The following is a 21,744-nucleotide window of genomic DNA, read 5'->3' as shown; positions in this document are numbered from 1 at the left end:
GGGGTCCTCCAGCACTGCCTGACCTTCTCTCCGAGCGGGAGCCTTTGTCCCCCACCCCCTCACGAGCCGTCCTTCGGGTTGCATCGGACGTGGGGGCTCCCTCGGTAATTACAAGCAGCTTTGGCGGCCGGTGGGAAGGCCACCTCGCCAATGGAGCCGTCCCCCAGGACTGTGGGCAGGTGAGGGGGGAGTCCAGGGAGGGGCCTGAGGTGAGGCGGGGCGCGGGGCGGTGCTCGGGAGTGGGGGCGGGGCGAAAAGTAAGGGGGCAAAGTTGGAAGTGAGCAGGGATGCGGGGGCGGACACAGGCGTAGGGGGCCTGGGGGCAAATGGGCGGGGCTGGGGGGGTGAGCCGGGCCGGGGCGGGGGCCGCCAGGGGGGTCCGGGCGTGAGGCGGGGAGGCGGGGCGGGGGGCGGGGGCGGAGGCGGAGGCCGGGAGGCGGGGAGGGGAAGTGGGTGGGGCGCCACCGGGAAGGGGGCGGACCCGAGGAGGCTTGGGGCCCGGGTGGCGGCGGCGGCGGTGGGACAGGCGCGTGGCCGGGTCCGGCGCGATGAGCGGGGCCGGAGCCGCTCCGGGGGCGGCGGACGCGGTCCGGGGGCTGCGGGTGGACGGACTGCCCCCGCTGCCCAAGAGCCTGAGCGGGTTGCTGCACTCGGCGTCGGGCGGCGGCGCGTCGGGGGGCTGGCGACACCTGGAGCGTCTGTACGCGCAGAAGTCGCGCATCCAGGACGAGCTGAGCCGCGGGGGCGCGGGCGGCGGCGGGGCCCGGACCGCGGGGCTGCCCGCCAAGCCTCCCAACCTGGACGCCGCGTTGGCCCTGCTCCGCAAGGAGATGGTAAGGGGGGCTCCGCGGGTCGGGGCGAGGGCGGGGGGGTTCCCCGTCCGGGCTCGCCGTCCCGGGAAAGTTCGCCGGGACCCGCGCTCTGCTCCGGAAGTCCGCGCGCCCACCCGCCCTTTTCTGGCTCTTTTGCTCCTGGAGCCAGCGCCGAGTGAGGGATCCTGTCCTCTCTGCCCACGGTGCAACCCTCACCCGGGGAGGGTCCCCACCCAAAAGGCAGTTTTCGGAGCCCGGGCGCCCCAGGTCCGGCCCCAGCTGGCTCGGAAACGGAACGGGAGGCGCGTTGTGGGGTTCGCTCGTGGCCCTCTGGGCGGACGCGGCGCGCCGCGGTCACTCCTCTCCCGAGTGAAACAGACCTCCGGGGTCAGGGAAGGGCTTTCACTTCGGCTGCGGGGTGAAGGGCTGTGTGCGACTGTGTTTTGCTGCCTGGGAGAGGACAGTTTTTTCCGCACGAGTGTAGACAGCAGATTGGAACAGCCCTCGCCCCCCCTCCCCCGCGCCCCAGGCGGCGCGTGCAGAATCCGATACTTACTTCGGGATGGCTCCAGCCTCAGATGGCTGTGAAGGCGAGCGCTCGGCCCATCCCCTCTCAGCGTGGTGGAACCGAATCCCCCAACCCGCTTCCCCGTCTGGGTGAAGCCCGCGTGGGTTCTTCGGGTCGTGTCTGGGCGCCAGACAATGGGGCTTAGCTTTTTTCAGTCCTTTGGAAGTACATTTGGTGATGTGGACCGGGACACAGGATTTCAGGTGACGCCAAAACAGGGCAAGGGCTGGGATTTAGGTGACCTCGAGCCTTTCTCCAGCTTTCTTCAACAGGCTTAGGCTAGGCCAGCGGAGAACAACTTCCCTCCTTTCTAACTTCCCCGCTGGGCCCTGACCACCTACCCCTGGCCACCGGGCTTTCATCTTGGAATCGGCCCCTTCCTTTCACTTAGTGCAGGTTCTTATCCTCTTTTAAGTACAGGTAGAAACTTTATTAAGGAAATCTAATACACGAAAGCTGCTTTTTTTCCTAAGACTCAATTTGCCAAAAAAACTTATCACAGAAATCCTTTGTAGATGCATCTGGTACGTTTAAGATACTGTTTTAGAAACAACTTATGTCTTTCTTTTTTTCTTTCTTCTTTTTTTTTTCAGGAGCATATCCATTCTGAAAAGTGAGACTTTAATTAAATCTGGAAAAGCAGTCTTGTTTTTTAATCAATTAGATATTGTCTTCCACTCTGTGGCTGGCACTGAAATTGTGATTTCCAGTTCTCTCTGAATAGATTTTCTAAGCTTCTTACAGAATGACTCAAATTCCAAGACAACCATTTTTGATTTATTAATAAACATTAATTGACACCAGCATTGCACAGCTAGTGAGCTGCATTTTAAGTAGATAAATCCACATCTAGGATGTTTACAGTTGGGATTTAGATGTGGCACAAATACGGGGGTGAAATGGGAGTACTCATCCCGGGTTAAGTTCGACACTGGAACAGACAGGAAAACCTCAGGGCCACTCCTTTCTGAAGCTCTGGTTCATAAACACACTCTAGTGGGACTTGCTGGGAGTCGATGTGCTATTCCCAGAAGTATTTTTCCAGGTCCCTCCTGGTTCAGATGGAGAACAGCCACAACCTTATAATTATGCCTTGGACCAGAGCTCTAAGTATTTGAAATACAAGGAAAAATAAACTGCTATCTTTGGTCCGTCAGATATTTAGCTGAGATAAAGATAAGATATGGCTACAGGCCTTGACAAGTTCTTTCACAGAATGCCCCAAGGTCTTTAAAAGTACTCTAGGTGTTTGGGCTTTTTTTGTTTTTGTTTTTTTTGTTAATGTTTATTTATTTTTGAGAGAGAGAGAGAGAGACAGTGGTGAGCGGGGGAAGGGGCAGAGTGAAAGGGAGACACAGAATCCGAAGCAGGCTTCAGGCTCCCAGCTGTCAGCACAGAGCCCGTCGCGGGGGCTCGAACCCACGAGCTGTGAGATCATGACCTGAGCTGAAGGCCGAAGCTTAACCAGCTGAGCCACCCAGAGCGCCCCTCTGGGTGTTTGGCTTTAAGAGATTGACTAGCCTGGGGCAGTGGGGTCCAAGTAGTAACTTAAACGGAGTTCATTCCTGAATTATCTGGAATAATTTGTGTTGATCTATTTCATTGGAAGGCCCCGAGGTTCAAATCTGTGTCGAGGGATGTACTAGAAGTCCTGGCAGAATGTGATTAATCCTTTTTGAAAAAGTCCTGTGCAGTCACAGATTCATGTGATTAATCCTTTTTTTTTTTTTTTTGAAAGTCCTGTGCAAGCCAGCAGTGGTGGGTGTCGCAAGGCCTCCTCTGATAATCAACATGGAATAGCGCAGATTGTACCTTAAAGAGGGAGCGGGCACTGGGAAGGTGGGTTCCAGAGAGCCTCAAGTAGCTGTGGGAAGGGTTGAAGTGGAAGACTGGCACAGAATCGGACTTTGAGGAATTAACTTGATAGCAGGGTGCAGAGGAAGCAGGAAGTGGGGGGTGCTAGAGGTGTGCTTGGAGAAGGTGAGAGCCTCCAGCGGGGTGGAGGCCAGTGACCGGGAAACAAGAAGCAAATGGGAGACACTTCTCTGAAGCAGAAAATGCAGGAGTTGCCAGTTAACTATTAGAGTCTGGGAGGAGACGTTAAGCTTTTTTTATGGAAAGTGCAGCTAAGCAAAACAGTGAAAAGTTCCTCATAGACCTAGCACCCCGGGTATAATCACTGTTAATAGTTTGGGATATTTCCTGTGGTAGGCACAATGTAAATGCTTTCTGTACATCAGAACTTCTCCATGAGATGGGATACTCAAATTCTTTCTTCCTTCCTTCTTACTCCCTCTTTTTTCTCTCTCCCTTTCTTTTTCTTCTCTTTATTTTTCCTTCTCCTTCCTTCCTTCCTCCCCTCCCTCCTCCCTCCCTCCCTCCCTCACCTCCTTCCTTCCTTGCTACCTTCTTCCTTCCTTCTTCCTCCCCTCCCTCCCTCCTTCCTTCCTTCTTTCCTTCTTCCTTCCTCCCTTCCTCTTCCTTCCTTCCTTCCTTCCTTCCTCTTCCTTCCTTCCTTCCTTCCTTCCTTCCTTCCTTCCTTCCCCCCTCTTTCCTTCCTCCCTCCCTCTTTCCTTCCTCCCCTCCCTCTTTCCTTCCTCCCTCCCTCTTTCCTCCCTCCCTCCCTCCCTCCCCTCCCTCCTTCCTTCCTTCCTTCCTCCTTCCTTCCTTCCTTCCTTCCTTCCTTCCTTCCTTCCCTTCCCTCCCTCCCTCCTTCCTTCCTTCCTTCTTTCCTTCCTCCCTTCCTTCCTCCTTCCTTCCTAACTTCCTTCTTCCTTCCTTCCTTCCTTCCTTCCTTCCTTCCTTCCTTCCTCTTCTTCCTTCCTTCCCCCCTCTTTCCTTCCTCCCTCCCTCTTTTCTCCCTCCCTCCCTCCCTCCCTCCCTCCTTCCTCCTTCCTTCCTTCCTTCCTTCCTTCCTTCCCTTCCTTCCTTCCTTCCCTTCCTCCCTCCCTCCTTCCTTCCTTCTTTCCTTCCTCCTTCCTTCCTCCTTCCTTCCTAACTTCCTTCTTCCTTCCTTCCTTCCTTCCTTCCCCCCTCTTTCCTTCCTCCCTCCCTCCCTCCTTCCTCCTTCCTTCCTCCTTCCTTCCTTCCTTCCTTCCTTCCTTCCTTCCTTCCTTCCCTTCCTCCCTCCCTCCTTCCTTCCTTCCTTCTTTCCTTCCTCCTTCCTTCCTCCTTCCTTCCTCCTTCCTTCCTAACTTCCTTCTTCCTTCCTTCCTTCCTTCCTTCCTTCCTTCCTTCCTTCCTTCCTCTTCTTCCTTCCTTCCTTCCTTCCTTCCTTCCTTCCTTCCTCCTCTCCTTCCTTCCCTTCCTCCCTCCCTCCTTCCTTCCTTCCTTCTTTCCTTCCTCCTTCCTTCCTAACTTCCTTCTTCCTTCCTTCCTTCCTTCCTTCCTTCCTTCCTTCCTTCCTCCCTTCCTCCTTCCTTCCTTCCTCTTTCCTTCTTCCTTCCTTCCTTCCTTCCTTCCTTCCTTCCTTCCTTCCTCCCTTCCTCCTTCCTTCCTTCCTCTTTCCTTCTTCCTTCCTTCCTTCCTTCCTTCCTTCCTTCCTTCCTTCCCCCCTCTTTCCTTCCTCCCTCCCTCTTTCCTCCCTCCCTCCCTCCCTCCCTTCCTGTATGCTTGACACACAATGTTAACATTAGTTTCAGGTGTACCACACAGTGACTCAAGTCTCTGTGTTCTGGATGCTCACTACAAGCGTGGCTTACTATCTGTCACGGCACAACGCTATTACGATGCCACTGACTATATTCTCTATGCTGTGCCTTTCATCCCTGTGACTCAACTCATTCCAGAACTGGAAACCTGTACCTCCTGGACCTTCACCCCATTTGCCCATCCCCCCCACTCTGTCTCCTCTGGCAACCATTGGTCTGTTCTCTGTATTCTTGGGTCTGTTTCTGCTTTTGGTTAGTTTGTGCATGTTTTGCCTTTTAGATTCCACGTGTAAGTGCAATCATATGGTATTTGTCGTTCTGTGTCTGACTTACTTCACTTCGCATAATCCTCTCTAAGGTCCACCCTATTTCCATATATTTTAAAAAATCACTCAGAATTTAATTCCCCTACGATCACAGGTTCAACCAGAATGTGTCCCAAAGCTTTGTTTTAACCCTTGCATTGTACTGCTCGCATGCACAGGCACTCCCACCGACACAAATACACACGGATCGCATTATACATTCTTAGTTGCATTTTCAGGAGCACATCTTGCAAAGGTTTTCCTAGTCAACACATGTTACAATGTCTTCAGTAACTGCAGAGTCTGCCATTGTGCAGGAGAGCAATAACCTTGCTAATCCATCATTGGGAAGGTGGGGTTCATTGCAGCAACGGGGGAGTCAGGAGGGGTGGCTCCTTTAGAGGGAAAGGTGGTTTGTCATTACATCAGTGGAGGAGTATGTTACACATTTAAAAATGAGGAGCTGGAGGCTGGAAAAGAGCTCGGGACCTGGTGATAAGACAGTGAGGGGTGGGGGGGATGGGTCCAGGGCAGTCTGGGGCTCTGAGGGCAGGGGAGCTGTGTAGACTTGGTGGTTTCCTGCCCCGCATGGTGCCCGCTGTACCCCCTGAGTTAGCACTTCCTGTTCTAGGAACCCTCCTCGTGAAGCTTTGTCCTGCTGCTGCGGTCCCCGCCCTGCCCCGGGGCGGTGGGGGGAGTGGGGGCCATTTGGGATGCGGGGAGGGTCACACAGATAATACTGCGCTCTATGGCTTACCTGCTCTATAGACCGGAAAAAAGTCCTTTAAGACCCGAAGCTGAGTTTGTTGGTTTTTTGTTTTTGTTTTTTTTAAACATCAGAGGATCTTTTAGAATCACATTCAAACAGATGTTCGTTGGGTGCGTGTTAGGTGTAAAATGCTATGGAGATCCAAGGAAACTCTCTAGCCATTTCAGGAGCGTTATACCATCTGGGAGATGTGGTCATCTTTACGCCAATAGGAGTGCTGTAGCGTGGATCACCTCTCAGTTTTCATGCCTGGGCTCTCCGTGTGAGTGATAGTAACTCCGTCTGAACCAGCTCTTGCTGAAGAAAACTCTCGAAGGGCTGGATATATACAGAGACAGACTGGAACCAGGGCCGATGGGGGCATCCGGGAAGCCCACCGTATTCTCCTCCCCTCCCCCCCTCCCCCCCGCATCATTTTATTTTTTTCCCACGTTTTTGGACCGTGGCTGTTAACAGGGTCCACACTCAGTTTCGGCCATGCTTCTTAGTTCCAGTTGGTAAATACTGTGTGGAAGGACGCCAGCGGGCCAGCTTGGGTGGTCTGGCGCAGCGTGGGCCAGCTAGTAGTGACTGAGGACAGGGTCGCATTTTACTAAGATAGTGTGACCATGTGGATGGGGTAGGGGTGGGGTGGGGGTGCTGGAGATCCCCCCGCAAAGAAAGGCCAGTTAGCAGAAATAGAGCAGGGGGCTGCTGGACAAACTATGTATCCCAGACCTCTTTCTACGTAAAAAATACTTTGCCCTGAAGGGCCCCCCCCCAGTTTAATAGACTCTTACCTGCTAAGCGGATAAAGCCATATTTGCTCACTGGATCTGGGTTGGCTTTTCAAATCCTTGCGTGTGGCTGCAGGACACCCTTGACTCTCAGTGTCAGCCGGGACCCCCCGACACACACTTTCCTTGATGTTTGTACACAGACCACCCACCAGCGGCTCCGTGACATTAGCTCATCAAGTTTTGAACACCCCAGAGAGTCACACGAAAGCGTGGACAGCAGGATTCTCAGATATGGGGGGCAGGACATCTTTGAGGGGCTGCCATCGTAGGGATTCTTGGGGTCCACCTCTTACCACCATCAGGGGTAGGTTCTAGCAGCTTTGACTTGGAACCTCTTTTTTTTTCATGTCCCCCCCCCCCCCCGTTAAAACTGTCAAATAGCTATTTTGGTCACCAACCCGGGCGTGAGTGGGAAGTCATCCACACAGAACCTTTGAGTGCCTGGGCTGCGGTGGTGTTTAGGCGAAGAATTTTATCTGATTCAATAAAGCTAGATTTCTGAGACCAGCAATGCTTCTCTTCCCTGCGTTTTAGTTGAGAGAACAAGTGCATGTCCAATGAGTTTGTTCAGTGAAACTGTATTCCAGGAGACGTGCGTTAGCTTGAATAGCCCGCATTCCCGTGGATTTCAGCTCTTATCCTGCACGTGAAGCCGGTGTGTTAGGGGATTTTAGTCTTTAAAAGGGTTTATGGTAAAGGTCCAGTCCCAAAGTCAGGCCTGTGAAATGCCATCTGGAATAACAGCATTAGCCTCCGGTACAGCATTCTTGATTGATGTTGATCATAGGAGAGCGGAATGTCTGGTGGCCTTTAATACCGTCTTTGTGTATTGTGTTCCCCAAAAAATGGATCACCAGCCCCAGAATCCTCCGGGCTGCTTGCTAAAATGCTAATTCCCGGGGCCTCTTCCTATACCAGCAGTATCAGACTAGGAGAAGACAGAATCTGCATTTTGAACAAGCTGTTTAAGGAATTGGGTAGCTCCTGGGGCACTGGGTGGTGCAGTCAGTTACATCCTACCCGTGATTTCGGCTCAGGTCATGATCTCACGGTTGGTGGGATCGAGCCCTGAGTCAGGCTCCGTGCTGACAGCGTGGAGCCTGCTTGGGATTCTCTCTCTTTCTCTCCCTCTCTCTCTCTCTCTCTCTCTACCCCTCCCCTGCTCCTGTGCTCTCTCACTCTCTCAAAAATAAATATACTTAAAAAAAATATTAAAAAAAAGAAAGATTTGGGAAGCTCCTGAACCAGGCATCAAGAGCCCCAATTCTGTTATTAGATTTATGTGGTATAATTGAAGCAAGCACTTTGCTATTTTCAGCTAGAGATCCCTTATGGGGAAAATGAGAATTAAATGCCATATAGGCTCCTTTTGGCTATAACAATATAATTCTTTCCCCCCCTCCTGCCTATGTGGGTCTTGATGGTGCCTGCAGAAGTTTACTCTGTCATAAAATAGTGTAGGTGGGGCGCCTGGGTGGCTCAGTCGGTTAAGCGTCCGACTTCAGCTCAGGTCACGATCTCGCGGTCCGCGAGTTCGAGCCCCGCGTCGGGCTCTGGGCTGATGGCTCAGAGCTTGGAGCCTGCTTCCGATTCTGTGTCTCCCTCTCTCTCTGACCCTCCCCCGTTCATGCTGTGTCTCTCTCTGTCTCAAAAATAAAGTAAAAACGTAAAAAAAAAAATAGTGTAGGCACAAGTACAGGACCTACCTATTGCCATGTGCTTGGTGTCCCTGAGGACACCACGTGGTGTCTGTAAATTCTACAAAGAAAAGGAAGAGCAGCACAAAGTTGTTGTTCTTGGACCGTGTTCGTCAAAAATTAAGCTGTCTAGGGGCGCCTGGGCGGCTCAGTTCGGCTAAATGTTGGACTTCAGCTCAGGTCATGATCTCGCAGTTGGGAGTTCGAGCCCCGCGTCGGGCTCTGTGCTGACAGCTCACGGAGCCTGGAGCCTGCTTCTGATCTCTGTGTCTGCCTCTCGCTCTCTGCCTCTCCCCCGCCCCAACCCCGCCACGCATGTGCTCTCTCTCTCAAAAAATGAATAAACATAAAAAAATTTTTTTTTTTTTTAAATTAGGCTGTTTAGGCTGTAATTACTCTGTATAGTACTTGTCTCCACCCCAGGATCCACCCAATAAAAGCACAACTAGAAAGGTGTATATGTATCATAGTTTGTGGGGTGGGGGCAGGTGCAGCAGGGCGGGCTGTGGGCTCACTGGTCTGGTTTCATTCGCTTTTGAGGTTATCTCTAAGTGAGGTTACACTTCTGGTCCCAAGATGTGACAGTATAGAGATTGAAAGATATTTTTTTCATACCACTTTAACTTTTATGTATTCCCTGCACCCCCCCCCCCCCCAACCTGTAGAGATCAGAAATGGATATCTTGCCGGAAGCACAGCCCGTCTGCTTTCCCCCCACTTCCGGTTAAGAGCATTCTGGGAATTCGAAAGTACCCCCGGTTGTTGGCACTTTGGGCACCTGGTCACATGCAGAGGGCCTCGAGCATTTCTGTGTCGCTCTGGGCCCAGCGTGTCTGTAGATCTTGGAGGCTGCACAGGCCAAGGAGGTTCAGGGAGGGAGTTCAGGGAGGGCTCAAAGAGAGGACATTGGCCCTTGTGCATGCACTTCCCGCCCACCAAGCAGTATTTGGAGGCTTTGCGGCCTTGCTCCTGGAATGCCCACCTGAACTCCATGGAGACTTCAGACCTCGGCTTGAAAAGCTACATTTTTCATGATCCCGTGTATGAAACCCTACAGGCGGACCACAGACTGCATGAACAGGAAACCAGCCGTGAGACTGGCTGGGTCAGATATTTGCCCCCCAATTACCCAGTGTCTTTCTCCAGAGCCCCGACCTTCTATTCATCTCCTTCATTGCCCACCGGGCTCCAGATGTTTCCAGGTGATTAGTAGGCAGGGCTCATAGAGGTTGTTCTTTTCTTTCCTGTTGCTCGTTCCCTCATAGACCCTTAACCCAGAGATGTACGTCCTCCTCCAGGAGCTTTGGAGGCAGAAAAACCCTTAGGCCTCCTTATGGTTCTACTGAAATTCATTCAGGCATGTGGCCTTTTCTGTTTTTGAGTGCTTTCAGCTCACTTCCCTGATTGGCTCTAAGAGCCATGCACTGGCCTGATTTTATACAGTCTCGTCTGCAAGGATTCTGGCAGGAAGCACTGCCCTTGACCTGAGAAGGAGGGGTGGGGAGGGAGAGCCTCTGTCCTCTGACCAGTGCTCTCCAGGAGAGAGGCAGCCTCTGGGGGACCCCAGGCCTGTACGCAGCCTAGAGAGGCTGGACTGAGGATTACCGAAATACATTTGAAAGAGGATGTTTGGTATGTTCTTAGGTTGTTGACTGCACTTAGAATTACAGATAAAATAGCCAAGGTCATTGCAGTTAAAGAGAAATGGCAAGGTGTTTAATAACTCTCATAACCACAGATAGGCAAAGTAAGACAATAAGGTGTCATGTTTTATCTAAAAGACCAGCAGAGGGACACCTGGGTGGCTCGGTTGGTTGAGCGTCCAACTCTTGATTTCGTTTCAGGTCATGATCCCAAGGTCATGGGATCAAGCCCCATGTTACCATGTTAGGTTATGCGCTGGGAGTGGAGCCTGCTTAAGATTCTCTGTCTCCCTCTGCCCCTCTAACCTGCTTGTGCTCTTTCTCTGTCTCAAAAAAAAAAAAAAATAGCAGAGATTGAAAAAAAAGATCATAGTAATGGTGAGGATTTGGGGATATAAACACCATAAAAACCGAATCTCTTTTGCTTTTTATGTCAGTTGTCTGAAAAACTCTGGCTACTGACATGAGGCTTTCTATATATTGTCCAAGAACTTGGGTTTGATTTTAGCTTCAGATTTGCTCCCCGAACTGCATCTACTCTTGCAGAGGGGGAGTTCCAGTTAATTGGATATCATTCAAGAAAATGACAACACAAACCAACCTTCAGATGCATGTTGAGTTCCAGCGTGTTGTCAGGGGCCCTTGGGTCATGTTTTTTCCTCCAGTCCCACCTGATTTCAACATCAGTTGTGTCCATGTTTCACTCATTATCTTGGGCAGTGGCCTTTTTTTAGGCTTTGGATACAAACCCTTGAGGAATGGTCTCCTGTTTGCAGGCCCAGGACTGGGGAGGGATTGGAAGGAAAGCATCCTTTTCCTTTCTCAACCCCTTCTGCAATTTCATTTTTATAAATTTTTCTTACAGTAATAGTCACACAGTGGGTGATGATACTTGTACTCAGATGTGTCTTGCAGTGATATAGAATAGTGATCGAAACTCACTGAAAAGCGTGTGATAACTATATGAACCTAGATGTTCACAGTACAAAAAAGTAAGTTGCACAGACGTGTGTATATGTGGTATCTAGCTAAACAGCTTGCATAAACATGGTGTCTCGAGGGATACATACTAAACTGCTAAAAGTGGGTATCTTTAAAACAGTTCTTTTTTTTTTTTTAATTTTTTAACATTTTATTTGTTTTTGAGAGACATAGAGATAGAGCACGAGCAGAGGAGGAGCAGGGAGAGAGAGGGAGACATAGAATCGGAAGCAGGCTCCAAGCTCTGAGCCATCAGCACAGAGCCCGATGCGGGGCTTGAACTCACGAACTGTGAGATCATGACCTGAGCTGAAGTCAGATGCTTAACTGAATGAGCCACCCAGGCGCCCCCTAAAACTGCTCTTAAAGTGTGGGCTGGGGGACATTTAGGGGTCCCTAGATCCTTTTCAGTGTCCATAATTATGTGGTTGTCATATTGATAAATGAGTTGTTTTAAAGTATTACCTAAGGAGGGGGCACTTGGGTGGCTTAGTCGGTTAAGTATTGACTCCATCCCAGCAGAGGTCTTGGTCTCAGGGTTATGAGTTTAAGGCCCGGGCTGGGTGTGGAGCCTACTTAAAAAAAAAAAAAAAATTACCGAGGGAAATGTATCAACATTTGGAAGGTCTGCATAATTCAGTGAGTCAATTTTTCACAGTTTTCATAGCACTAATGCTTGCTGTTACAAAATCACACCTGGTTAAAAGATCCATTCAAAGTGCAAGACTGATAGATTTTAAAAGATTTTTTTAATGTTTATTTATTTTTGAGACAGAGAGAGACAGAGCATGAGCAGGGGCGGGGCAGAGAGAGAGGGAGACACAGATTCCGAAGAAGGCTCCAGGCTCTGAGCGGTCAGCACAGAGCCCAACGCGGGGCTCGAACCCACAAACCCCGTGAGATCATGACCTGAGCCAAAGTCGGATGCTTAACCGACTGAGCCACCCAGGCGCCCCTGATGGATTTTAATGTAACAGTATAAAAAGTCCATTGGCATAGTTTCAAATTCCACACTGCAGCCAACTGAAGGGTAGTGTCCAAGAAGAAAACCCACTGTTTTCTAAAAGGCTATTACATACATATCTGTGTGAGGCCAGATTTTCTTCATTTACTTCAACCAAAGCAACGTGTCACAAAGGATCAAATGCAGGAGATAAGCCAGGCATTAAAAAGATGTACAAAGTGGTGGCGTTCATAAAAACGTTATGTTGGGGCGCCTGGGGGGCTCAGTCGGTTGAGCGTCCGACTTTGGCTCAGGTCATGCCCTCGCGGTCCGTGGGTTCGAGCCCTGCATCTGGCTCTGTGCTGACAGCTCAAAGCCTGGAGCCTGCTTCGGATTCTCTCTCCCACTCTGTCCCTCCCCCACTCATGCTCTGTCTCTCTCTCTCTCTCTGTCAAAAATAAATAAAAATTAAAAAAAAGTTATGTTAACATGTAATGGGTATATTATTTATGTTTAAATGGATCAATATGAAAACTCAGTCTCAATTCCTAATAAGGTAAATGTTGACAGGTATAATACACATAAATGACAGCTCTTAGGGGCCCTCAATAGTTAGAGGTCCCAAGACCAAAACATTTGGAGACAGCTGCTTTAGAACATGGGAGGAGGGAATTATGGTTCACATAATTATGAACCATTGACGTTTTAATATGACTAGAATGTTTTATTTTTATAATGGGGAAAAAGTAAAAGAATGTGCAAAGCCATCACTTCATTGGTACCAATATTAGTTTAGGTTCGAGGGAAGCCAGTGTGGCCTGGAAGAGGTTGCAGAATGGGCTCCGTCAGTGTGGACGCCTTTAGCTGTGAGCAGTAAACACACTGAAACCACCTTACGTGGTAGAGAGGGCGTATGGGCGAGTGTAAAGCTGCAGGAACTGTGGGTGTGGCTTAATCTGGGGGTGCAGCCACGCAGCCTGGTCTGTTTTCTGTCTCTGAATCACCCTGACTCTTCAGAGTGTAGTTCTCAGCCCGGTGAGCCTAGGGCCCACACGGGAGACGAAGGAGACCAAGTAACCCAAATGCTTTTCACCCAGGAGAGGACAGTGCCACGTAAGGGCCACATGATGGACTGGAAGCTTGCTTAGTGGGCACAGAATTACGGGCCACCGGGGAGTTTAGAAGTCCTTCAGGGGCCGGGCGCCTGGGTGGCTCAGTCGGTTCAGCGTCCGACTTTGGCTCAGGTCATGATCTCACAGTTCGTGGGTTCGAGCCCTGCGTCGGGCTTGTGTGCCGACAGCTCGGAGCCTGGAGCCTGCTTCCTATTCTGTCTCTGTGCCCCTCCCCTACTTGCTCTCTGTCTCTCAAATATAAAAAATAAAACAAAAAAAGTCCTTCAGGGGGATCTCAGTCCAGCCTGAGCTGCCAAGTTAATAGCCCCTTCTCCTACTGGATCAACACCAAAGAAATCTTTCTCTTCGGTTTTCCTTTGCAAAAGAGTATGCAGGTCAGCGTCCTTCGGTCACCGCATCCTTTTTTCAAAAATCAGGTTACGATCCATCAGGTCACTGCTTTATTGCATTCCAGCCTCGCAGATACCCGCTGGACACCTGGATCAGACTTGGGGGCATTTCCCAGGTCTTCTGTAAAATAAATTCGTTCACAAGCCATCCGTGTGTGCTTAGTCATTCATTCCGTTTTTGAAAGGTAACTTTGAAAATGGTCTCATTGTGAGTTAATACATATTCATAGTAGAAAATCCAGAAAGTTCAGAAAAGCCAAATACAAGTCACCTGTGATGTTAGCAGCTAGCAAGCTGCTATCCCAGCTGACACGGCGACACCTCTTTGCCCGGGTCAGCTGTGCGGGCAGTACAGGCTGGTGGTCAAAGCGCTGACCTTGGAGTCCTAAACATGGGTGCTGGTCCCTGCCCTCCTACCGTATGCCCTCCATCAAGAGCCTTCATCTTTCCGGGCCCCAATTTCCTCATCATAACAGAATCGGCACCTACCACACAGAACAAGGAGGAGATTATGTATTTGTGCACCACCGAGATTTTCTTCTCTCCGGTCAATCCCTAGAAGGGAACAGTTAGCTGGTTAAAAGTTGTGTGCTATTTTAAGGCTTTTGTTGCCGTTACCAGTCAGACCGCCGCGCAGGTTTCACAGGCATGCAGCCCTGTGTGGTGTTGCCTACATGATATGCTTTTTTATTGTTACTAGTTTTTTTTTTAACGTTTATAAATTGAGAGAGTGTGAGAGCACCTGCAAGCGGGGGAGGGACAGGGAGAAAGGGAGACAGAGAATCGTAGCAGGCTCTGGGCTCTGAGTTGTCAGCACCTACCCGACGCTGGGCTCGAACCCACAAACCGTGAGAGCATGAGCCAAAGCCGGACGCTTACCTGAGCTGCCCAGGCGCCCGTTATTCCTAGGTTTTAAAATTGAGAGCATCGTGCTCGTTGAGAAAAAAATTAAGCAGTGCAGAAGGCTATAAATTCCCAGTCCCACTTTCTAGAGGTAAGTTCTGCTAACAGACCTTTTCTCTTCCGGTCAGAAGCTTGCACATGTGTGCTTATGCATATAAAGTGAATTCCTACCATGTACTGTTTGGTAACCTGAGCTTTTGTGCTCAGCAGCACACGTGGGTCACTGTTGTGGGTCTCTGTTGTACCCAGCTGTCACCCTTTGAAATGACTGCCTAGTTTTTATTGTATGACTTTACCCTACTTTTCAAAACCAAGTCCTTACCTCCTTATGTTTCGATGTGAATTTTCATCCAACAAACCTTTTTTTGCATCTGTCCCCGTATTTCACACCACCCCCCTCCCTGCCTATATTATAGCTCATGATTCTTTAGTTTCACTTGGAATCTGTGCAACCCTGCCCGTCTGTGCAACCCTGCCCATCTTAGGTTGAGGAATGCGGTGGGGAGATAATGGTCTGGTGTGGCAGTGGGGGGGTCATTTCAGAGCCGGTCCCAGTATGATTTACTGAACTAACCCATCCCCCCACGTTGACCTGCTTCTCCCCGGCCCCACGCACAGAGCCGGCTGCGGCTATGGAGCAAACACAAACAAAACCGATTCTTTTTGTCTCTGTTGTGTTTCCTACTTATTGCTGGATTTGGGAAGAAGTTGCTTTTGTTTATGTACTGGTGAGTCACCCCAGCTTGTAGTTTCTTAAAACTATTTTTCTTAACTACCACTTATTTCTAAAAAAATACGCTGAAGTTTTTTGTGATGCTTTGTTTTCAGTCATCAAAAGCTTCCTTTTAAAAAGTTCCTTTCATCTTCCGAGCCTTGTATCCGAATGGTCACGTACCTGCTGGAATTGTGTGAAAGTTGGGAACAACACTCTGACCCACGGCACCTTCCAAAGGTAGAAACTTAGCACCCCGAAACCCGGCTGGGAACCAGTACCCTGTCCGATGTGACGTGTATTCATGTGGCCAGTCTGTTGGGCGTCTTTGAGACCATTTCGAGGGTGATTCAGGATTGTTGGGCCCCATTGTTGGAGGTGTGGGTTGCTGAGCCACCTGTGCGTTGCAGCAGGGGTGGGGGGTGGTGGGGAGCTCTGTGCAGGGGAAAAGAGAAGAACATGACCAGGAAGTTAAGCAGGAAGCCCAGACAGAGAGAGGAAGGAATGGCATTAGCAGTTTAAAGCAATGGAAGCTAGCTGATTGTTCTTAATTGTCTTGAAGGTCTAGAATAAGGGCTACAAATTACACAGTCTTAGAATATTCTGTAGTTTTCTTCAATTATCTGAAGTTTTGCAATCTGCTTTCACAAAAGAGCTGTATTTTCTGAATCCAGCCATGAATTAGATCAGCTGGCCTTCAGGGACATGTGGGAACAGATCACTAAGGTGACAGGCTTCCCCTGCTTGTAGTATGGGGACAGTGGTGGGGGGGTTAGTGGGCTTGCTGAGGGCTTGGCCCCACCCCAGTCCTTTTTTCTGGGAGGACAGGTTCCTGTTCGTGGGTGATTTAATCATGTTTTGAAACCACTCTGCAGTTGAGTTCTCTTGCATGGTCCCTCTCTCCCCTTCCATATTCTCAGGCACCCATCCCTTCCCCCCGACCTTCAAGGTTGAGAGTGAGTTTGATTTCTGGAGCTGTCCTGAGTCTCTCTCCCTGATGCAGACAGTAGCTGGGTCACTGCATGTGGGCTTGTCCTACATTAGAAGAAAGCAGACCCATGTGCTTACTGGCAGCACAAGGCAGGCAGAGAAGGTGGGGGGAACTGGGGAGCACCGGTGCCTCAGCCAAGGTCCAAAGAGCGGAGGAGAAGCTGGCGTTGGGCCGGGCAAGCAAAGAGGCTTTAACACAGTGGGGACAGGTCCGGGACAGTCTGGGGAAGAAGGGACCTCCGGCCAACTGTTGCATGAGGTGCAGGTAGGAGAGCGCAGATTCAGACCAGATTATAGAACGCTGCCTAGGGATTTTCAGTTTGCCTCTAGAAAATGTAAGTTAAAGTGTTGAATCAGCCACCGCCGAGGGAGAGGCGCCCAGCGGGGAAACTGACTTGCTCATGTAGCTACTTCCCTCCTGCCCGCCGAGTTCATTTGGAGGATGGCTGGTAACTCCGAGGAGTTTGGTCTAGTGCCTGCAGAAGGCACTGAGAAACCGGGGTGTGTGTAGGCATGTGCGTGCACGTGTGTGTGCTTAAATCCCTGTTGACTTAGTCTAGGCACTTGGCGTCTGTTCAGCAGGGTAATAGGTGTGTGCAGAACGGAGCTGTATTCCTAGGCGGGTCCGACCTCCGTTTCTAGGCCAGCGTTCCACCCGATGACAGGGCAACTTGGTGCGTCATTCCAGCTGCTGCCGCCCAGAAAGGTCCAGGACATGATCCTGACTCGGGGCCTGGAAGACCTTGGACAGGGCACCTGAAGAGAAAAGCCTGGGACCACAGGTCTTTGAGTTGTGTGGAGTCAGAGGAAGTTAGAGCCTCAGAAACCCGGTTAGCGGTTGTTAGGGCTGTAGAGCCCCGTGTTCCCCTGTGCCCCCCTGGGCCCACGCCCACCCTGCCCAGAAGATGAAGGCCAGGCCTGGTCCGGTACTGCTCCTTCTGGTTTTTCCTCATTCATTTCCAGGGTGGGAAACAGTTTTGGGATTGCCCAGCCCTACTGGTATTAGAGTGACTCGGTAGAAATCGCTTCAGGATTCCAGATGAATCTTCTCTATGACTTTTTTTTTTTTTTTTTTTTTTTTATAATTCCAGGCTAGTTAACATCCAGGGTTGTATTAGTTTATGACTTTTTTAAAAACGTTGGTTTAGGGGCGCCTGGGTGGCTCAGTCGGTTAAGCGTCCGACTTCAGCTCAGGTCACGATCTCACGGTCCGTGAGTTCGAGCCCCGCGTTGGGCTCTGGGCTGATGGCTCAGAGCCTGGAGCCTGCTTCCGATTCTGTGTCTCCCTCTCTCTCTGCCCCTCCCCCGTTCATGCTCTGTCTCTCTCTCTCAAAAATAAAAAATTAACGTTAAAAAAAATTTAAAAAAAAAATGTTGGTTTATTTTTGAGAGAGACAGAGTGTGAGCGGGGGAGGGGCAGAGAGAAAGAGAGAGACAGAATCCAAAGCAGGCTGCAGGCTCCAGGCTGCAAGCTGTCGGCACAGAGCCCGACGGGCTTGAACCCACAAACCATGAGATCGTGACCTGAGCTGAAGTCAGATGCCCAACTGACTGAGCCACCCAGTCGCCCCTAGTTTATGACTTTTTAAGCAAATACTACTAAGACTCTAAGAGGGTGTGGCTTTCTTTATTAGAGTTTCCATTCCTTGTATTAAATCCTAGCACGGACAGTAGGTATGTGTGAACTTGCCAAGTCAGAGTCTTGTAGTTTGGTTACTGTATTCAGACCCGGACACTAAGGAGGAGCCCTGGGAAAAAAGGAGCAAGTCCCTGGGGAAGGGACTAGTTGGTTAACGGACCAGGACATCATTGCGAATAGTTGAAAGACCCGAAGCTACTGGCTGGAGAAAACAAATCGTTTTTTTCAGGGGTTAGAGGTGGCAGACTGAAAATTACCTTCAAGTATTTAAAAGGTGGTTAAGAGAAATGAGATTTGTGTGCGTTGCATAATGGCCACACCTAGCATCAGGGGACCTAGAACCTAAGGGCTGGGAGATTTTGACTTGGCATGCTGAAGAATTATGGCTGTTGGAAAATGAATGAACTGGCCTGGAAGGTCCTCCTTTGGAGGGTTTGAAGTAAGACATTTGAGGTCCTTTCCTGTTCGAGAGTCTGCAGTGAGCACCCTGGTCCTCAAGAAGCAGGTTTGCTGGTTAATTTCCAGCTGGCTTGTAACTGCCCTGGCAGGTGACCATCTTCTACCAAAGATGGTCAGGTGGTTGCTGCTCTGTCTGCGGGATTGAGTTGGGGCAGGAGGAATATGGCTCCACACGGGCTGCCTGGTACATCCTGTTCCTGCCGTTCCTTTCCAAGATGCCATTCTGCAGGCTGGCAGAGTGGAAAGAATCATGAACATAGTAACAACAGTAGCAGCTGTCACCCTTTCCAGAAGTTGAACAGGATGTCCCTGGTCTCACAGCCAGGGAGTGGCAGAGCCAGAATTTGAACCCAAGCAGGCAGGCTCCAGAACCCGTGCTGTGTTCCGTGCTCTTCTGCCTGGCTGGCCTGAAAGTCAGTGCTCACAGGAGAATAAATACAAGGGGCCCAGGGAAGACAGATACTTGTGTCAAGAACACTGGCTTCGGCGCCAGAACTGGACATCAAGATCGTCTGGGTAATTTTCCAAACACAAAGGTCGGGAGCCCGCTTTTCCTCATGACGACATGTGCACAAGCTAATCAGGAACAAGAGTGTTGGTGTCCGACTCTAGGATGTGGCCCTGTGGCCTGGGCGTCTTTTGGCTTACCCACGACTTACCTAGTCAGGGTGGACTTCTGACAATGGATGCCATCCAGCCAACTCTGCCCTCTCAGACCCTCTCTCCTGAAGTCTTCCCTGAACGTCTTGGCAAAATATGCTAAGTCAAGGTGCCTTGGTCCCATTTCTGTGGTCTACTCAGCTAGAGCAAGGAGATAGCCAGTGTTTCCTCGGCAGTTTAGCGTGGTTGAAGGGCGTGAAGAAAAATCTGGGACTTAACACCCAGTCTTAGTCATGAGATGAATGCTGCTTTCTGGACCCCAGCTTCCCTTGTGTGAAAGTCAGACCGTCTTATATGGCGGGTCTCGTCGCTGGATAATTAGGCTGTAGATCTTGTCTTTTTCGGTTTTCTGTGTGCACATTCCCATGCCTCTTCGGTGCTTTAGCCCTTGCTGCACAGGAGACATTTGATGACTGTTTATTAAAATGGATGGGTAGCTCATTGGAGCCCTCCCGGTAGCCCCGTAAGAGAAATGATTATTCCCTCTTGTCATCAGCCAAGGCTTAGAGCTGATGCATGGCTTGCAAAAGGGCCAAGAAGCAGGAGGCAGGTCTCCTAGCATCTATGTAGAGTGTCTCCCCTTACGACTCGCAGGGAGGTCTATAGCTCAGCAGCTCTGTCACCAGCGGCCTCACACCCACTGGACCCGAGGCCGCACGGTTAACAATCACCGCAGGTGATTCTCATGCAGTGGCGTCGGATGCACTGGGCTGGGCTGCATTTCCAACTGGATTAACCCTTCTGTCTTTGGGACTGATGGAAACACTCCATTTCCCGGGCTGACTTGTGCTCTTTCCCTTGGGACAAGGCCGTGGGAAGAAGGGAACTTGAAGGTGAACAAATAGGTGACTTTCAACTGTTCCTTGATAAGCCACCAGTGGTGAAAGTGCTTCCCAGGAGAATCCGTGGAGGCCCCCAGGTCTCACTAGACTTACTCAGTCGCCTGCTCTGGGGAGTGATCCCACAACCATCTTTGGGTAAGACTGACCTTGTCTGAAGAGAGGGAGTCGGAACACTTCTCTTGGGGGCCCGGAGGCTGAGCTGGTCAGAGGGTGGGTGCTCCAGGGCGCAGTGTGTGACACTGATAGGCGAACCGCTGTCACTGGCAAGGGGACTCTTGTCCCAGAGAGTTGAGAATGATTTTGGTATCAGGGAGGGCACACGCGGGTCCCCTCTTGAGTCTGATCATGAGGAAAGGACACACTTGTATCTTGCCATCCAAAGGGTAACCAGTTGGGGCCACCAGAATGCGTAGCACTGTTCCTTCCCGGGGCACGCCCGGGTGCCAGGGTGAATTCCACAGGCTGGGGCCTGCCGCCCCGACGGTGCGATCCTGCCCTGACACACTGAGTAACGTCTGAGGTGTGGGCATCCCACAATTAAGGTTTTCTCCAAATTGGAAAATCCAAAGCATCCGAGTGATGCCCTGCGTCGTCCACGGTACGGAAAGAATGTGCTGGCACGAGCAGATTGCTGGCTGAGCGTTCGACTAAAATTAAACTCCAGTGCTGACTTCTTGTTTTTCCCTCCCCCTCTCCCCCCGCTCCCCTCAAGGTTGGCCTCCGCCAGCTGGACATGTCCTTGCTCTGCCAACTCTACAGCCTGTACGAGTCCATTCAGGAATATAAGGGAGCGTGCCAGGCAGCCTCCAGCCCGGACTGCACCTACGGCCTGGAGAACGGCTTCTTCGAGGAGGAGGAGGACTATTTCCAGGAGCAGAACACCCTCCACGATGGGAGGGAGCGGGGCCCTCCACGGGACCTGCCGCTGCCCGTCTCCCCGCTGTCCAGCAGCGACTGGATTCTCGAATCCATCTAGAAAGGGCTCTCCGCCGAGAGGCCACTGCTGCTACCAGACCACCAGCATTTGCCTCTCCTCTTGAAGAAAGCTCCTCTCCTCCATCGTGGGCGGTCGTCGGGCGCCAGCGGCCGGTGCTGTCAGTTTAATCTGGAGGTCACACGTGGCGGGGTGTTCTGGTGGCCGGAGTTTGTGCCTGGGCGATCCAGAGGTGCCCAGCCACATCCTCGGCTCCGTGGTACTCAGGCGCGCCTGCCGAGGAAGGTTCTTCCTCCATCCTTTCCCCCGGGGGACACCTTTCGGGGCGTTTTGCGCAAGGCGACTTTTACTGGTTCGTTACTTCCTTACGGGGTGGTGGACGATTTGCACCCTCTGTGTTGTAGGAACTGCGTCCAGTTTGCAACGCAGGGAAACTAGCATTTCGCCGCTCCCCTGCCTCTATGCATTCGGCAGCCTTTCTCGTTTCTGTCTTGTAAGCGTTTAAGGCCCTGGGTTGGGCTTTATTTCTCTGTAAGCCGCACTGCTAGCTGCCCAGGTGACTCAGTGGAAGCTTTTTACCAAAAAAGTAAACATTTCAGGTCCTACCCATCGACTGCATTCTCTTCACCTGTCGAAACAACTCCTATCGTTCTTTGTCTATTCTATGGAGGAGGGAGGGAGCTAATACGGAGATGTGTGAACGTGGGAAGCTGGGGCAAGCTCATGTTTTGTGTCATTCACTGAAAGGTGGTGGCAAACGTTTTTGTTCTGAAAGATTCTGAACGTGAGCTAGTATATTAGCGATCCTGCCTCTTCCACTCAAAAACAACGATCACCTTAAGCCTTAATATATTTATTAAAATCCTTCACGAACACTTTACACTTTGTAGGTTAAAAACGAGGATAAAATGCTAGACTCTCTGACTGGGGTTGTGT

General features: G+C 50.8%; 1 protein-coding gene across 1 annotated transcript; it reads left to right on the top strand.

Moving 5' to 3' along the window:
* The first annotated feature begins 490 nt into the window (after positions 1–490).
* Positions 491–21,729, top strand: FAM89A (family with sequence similarity 89 member A). The gene is made up of 2 exons (XM_019419041.2): positions 491–833; positions 20,587–21,729. Exons 1-2 carry the CDS (start codon positions 549–551, stop codon positions 20,848–20,850), a joined length of 549 nt encoding a protein of 182 aa, XP_019274586.1. The 5' UTR covers positions 491–548; the 3' UTR covers positions 20,851–21,729.
* The last annotated feature ends 15 nt before the right edge of the window (positions 21,730–21,744 follow it).

This window comes from Panthera pardus, unplaced genomic scaffold, assembly GCF_024362965.1.
Source record: "Panthera pardus isolate Hobbes unplaced genomic scaffold, ASM2436296v1 HiC_scaffold_22, whole genome shotgun sequence".
NCBI lineage: Eukaryota > Metazoa > Chordata > Mammalia > Carnivora > Felidae > Panthera > Panthera pardus.
This window is presented reverse-complemented; position numbering and strand designations above follow the sequence as displayed.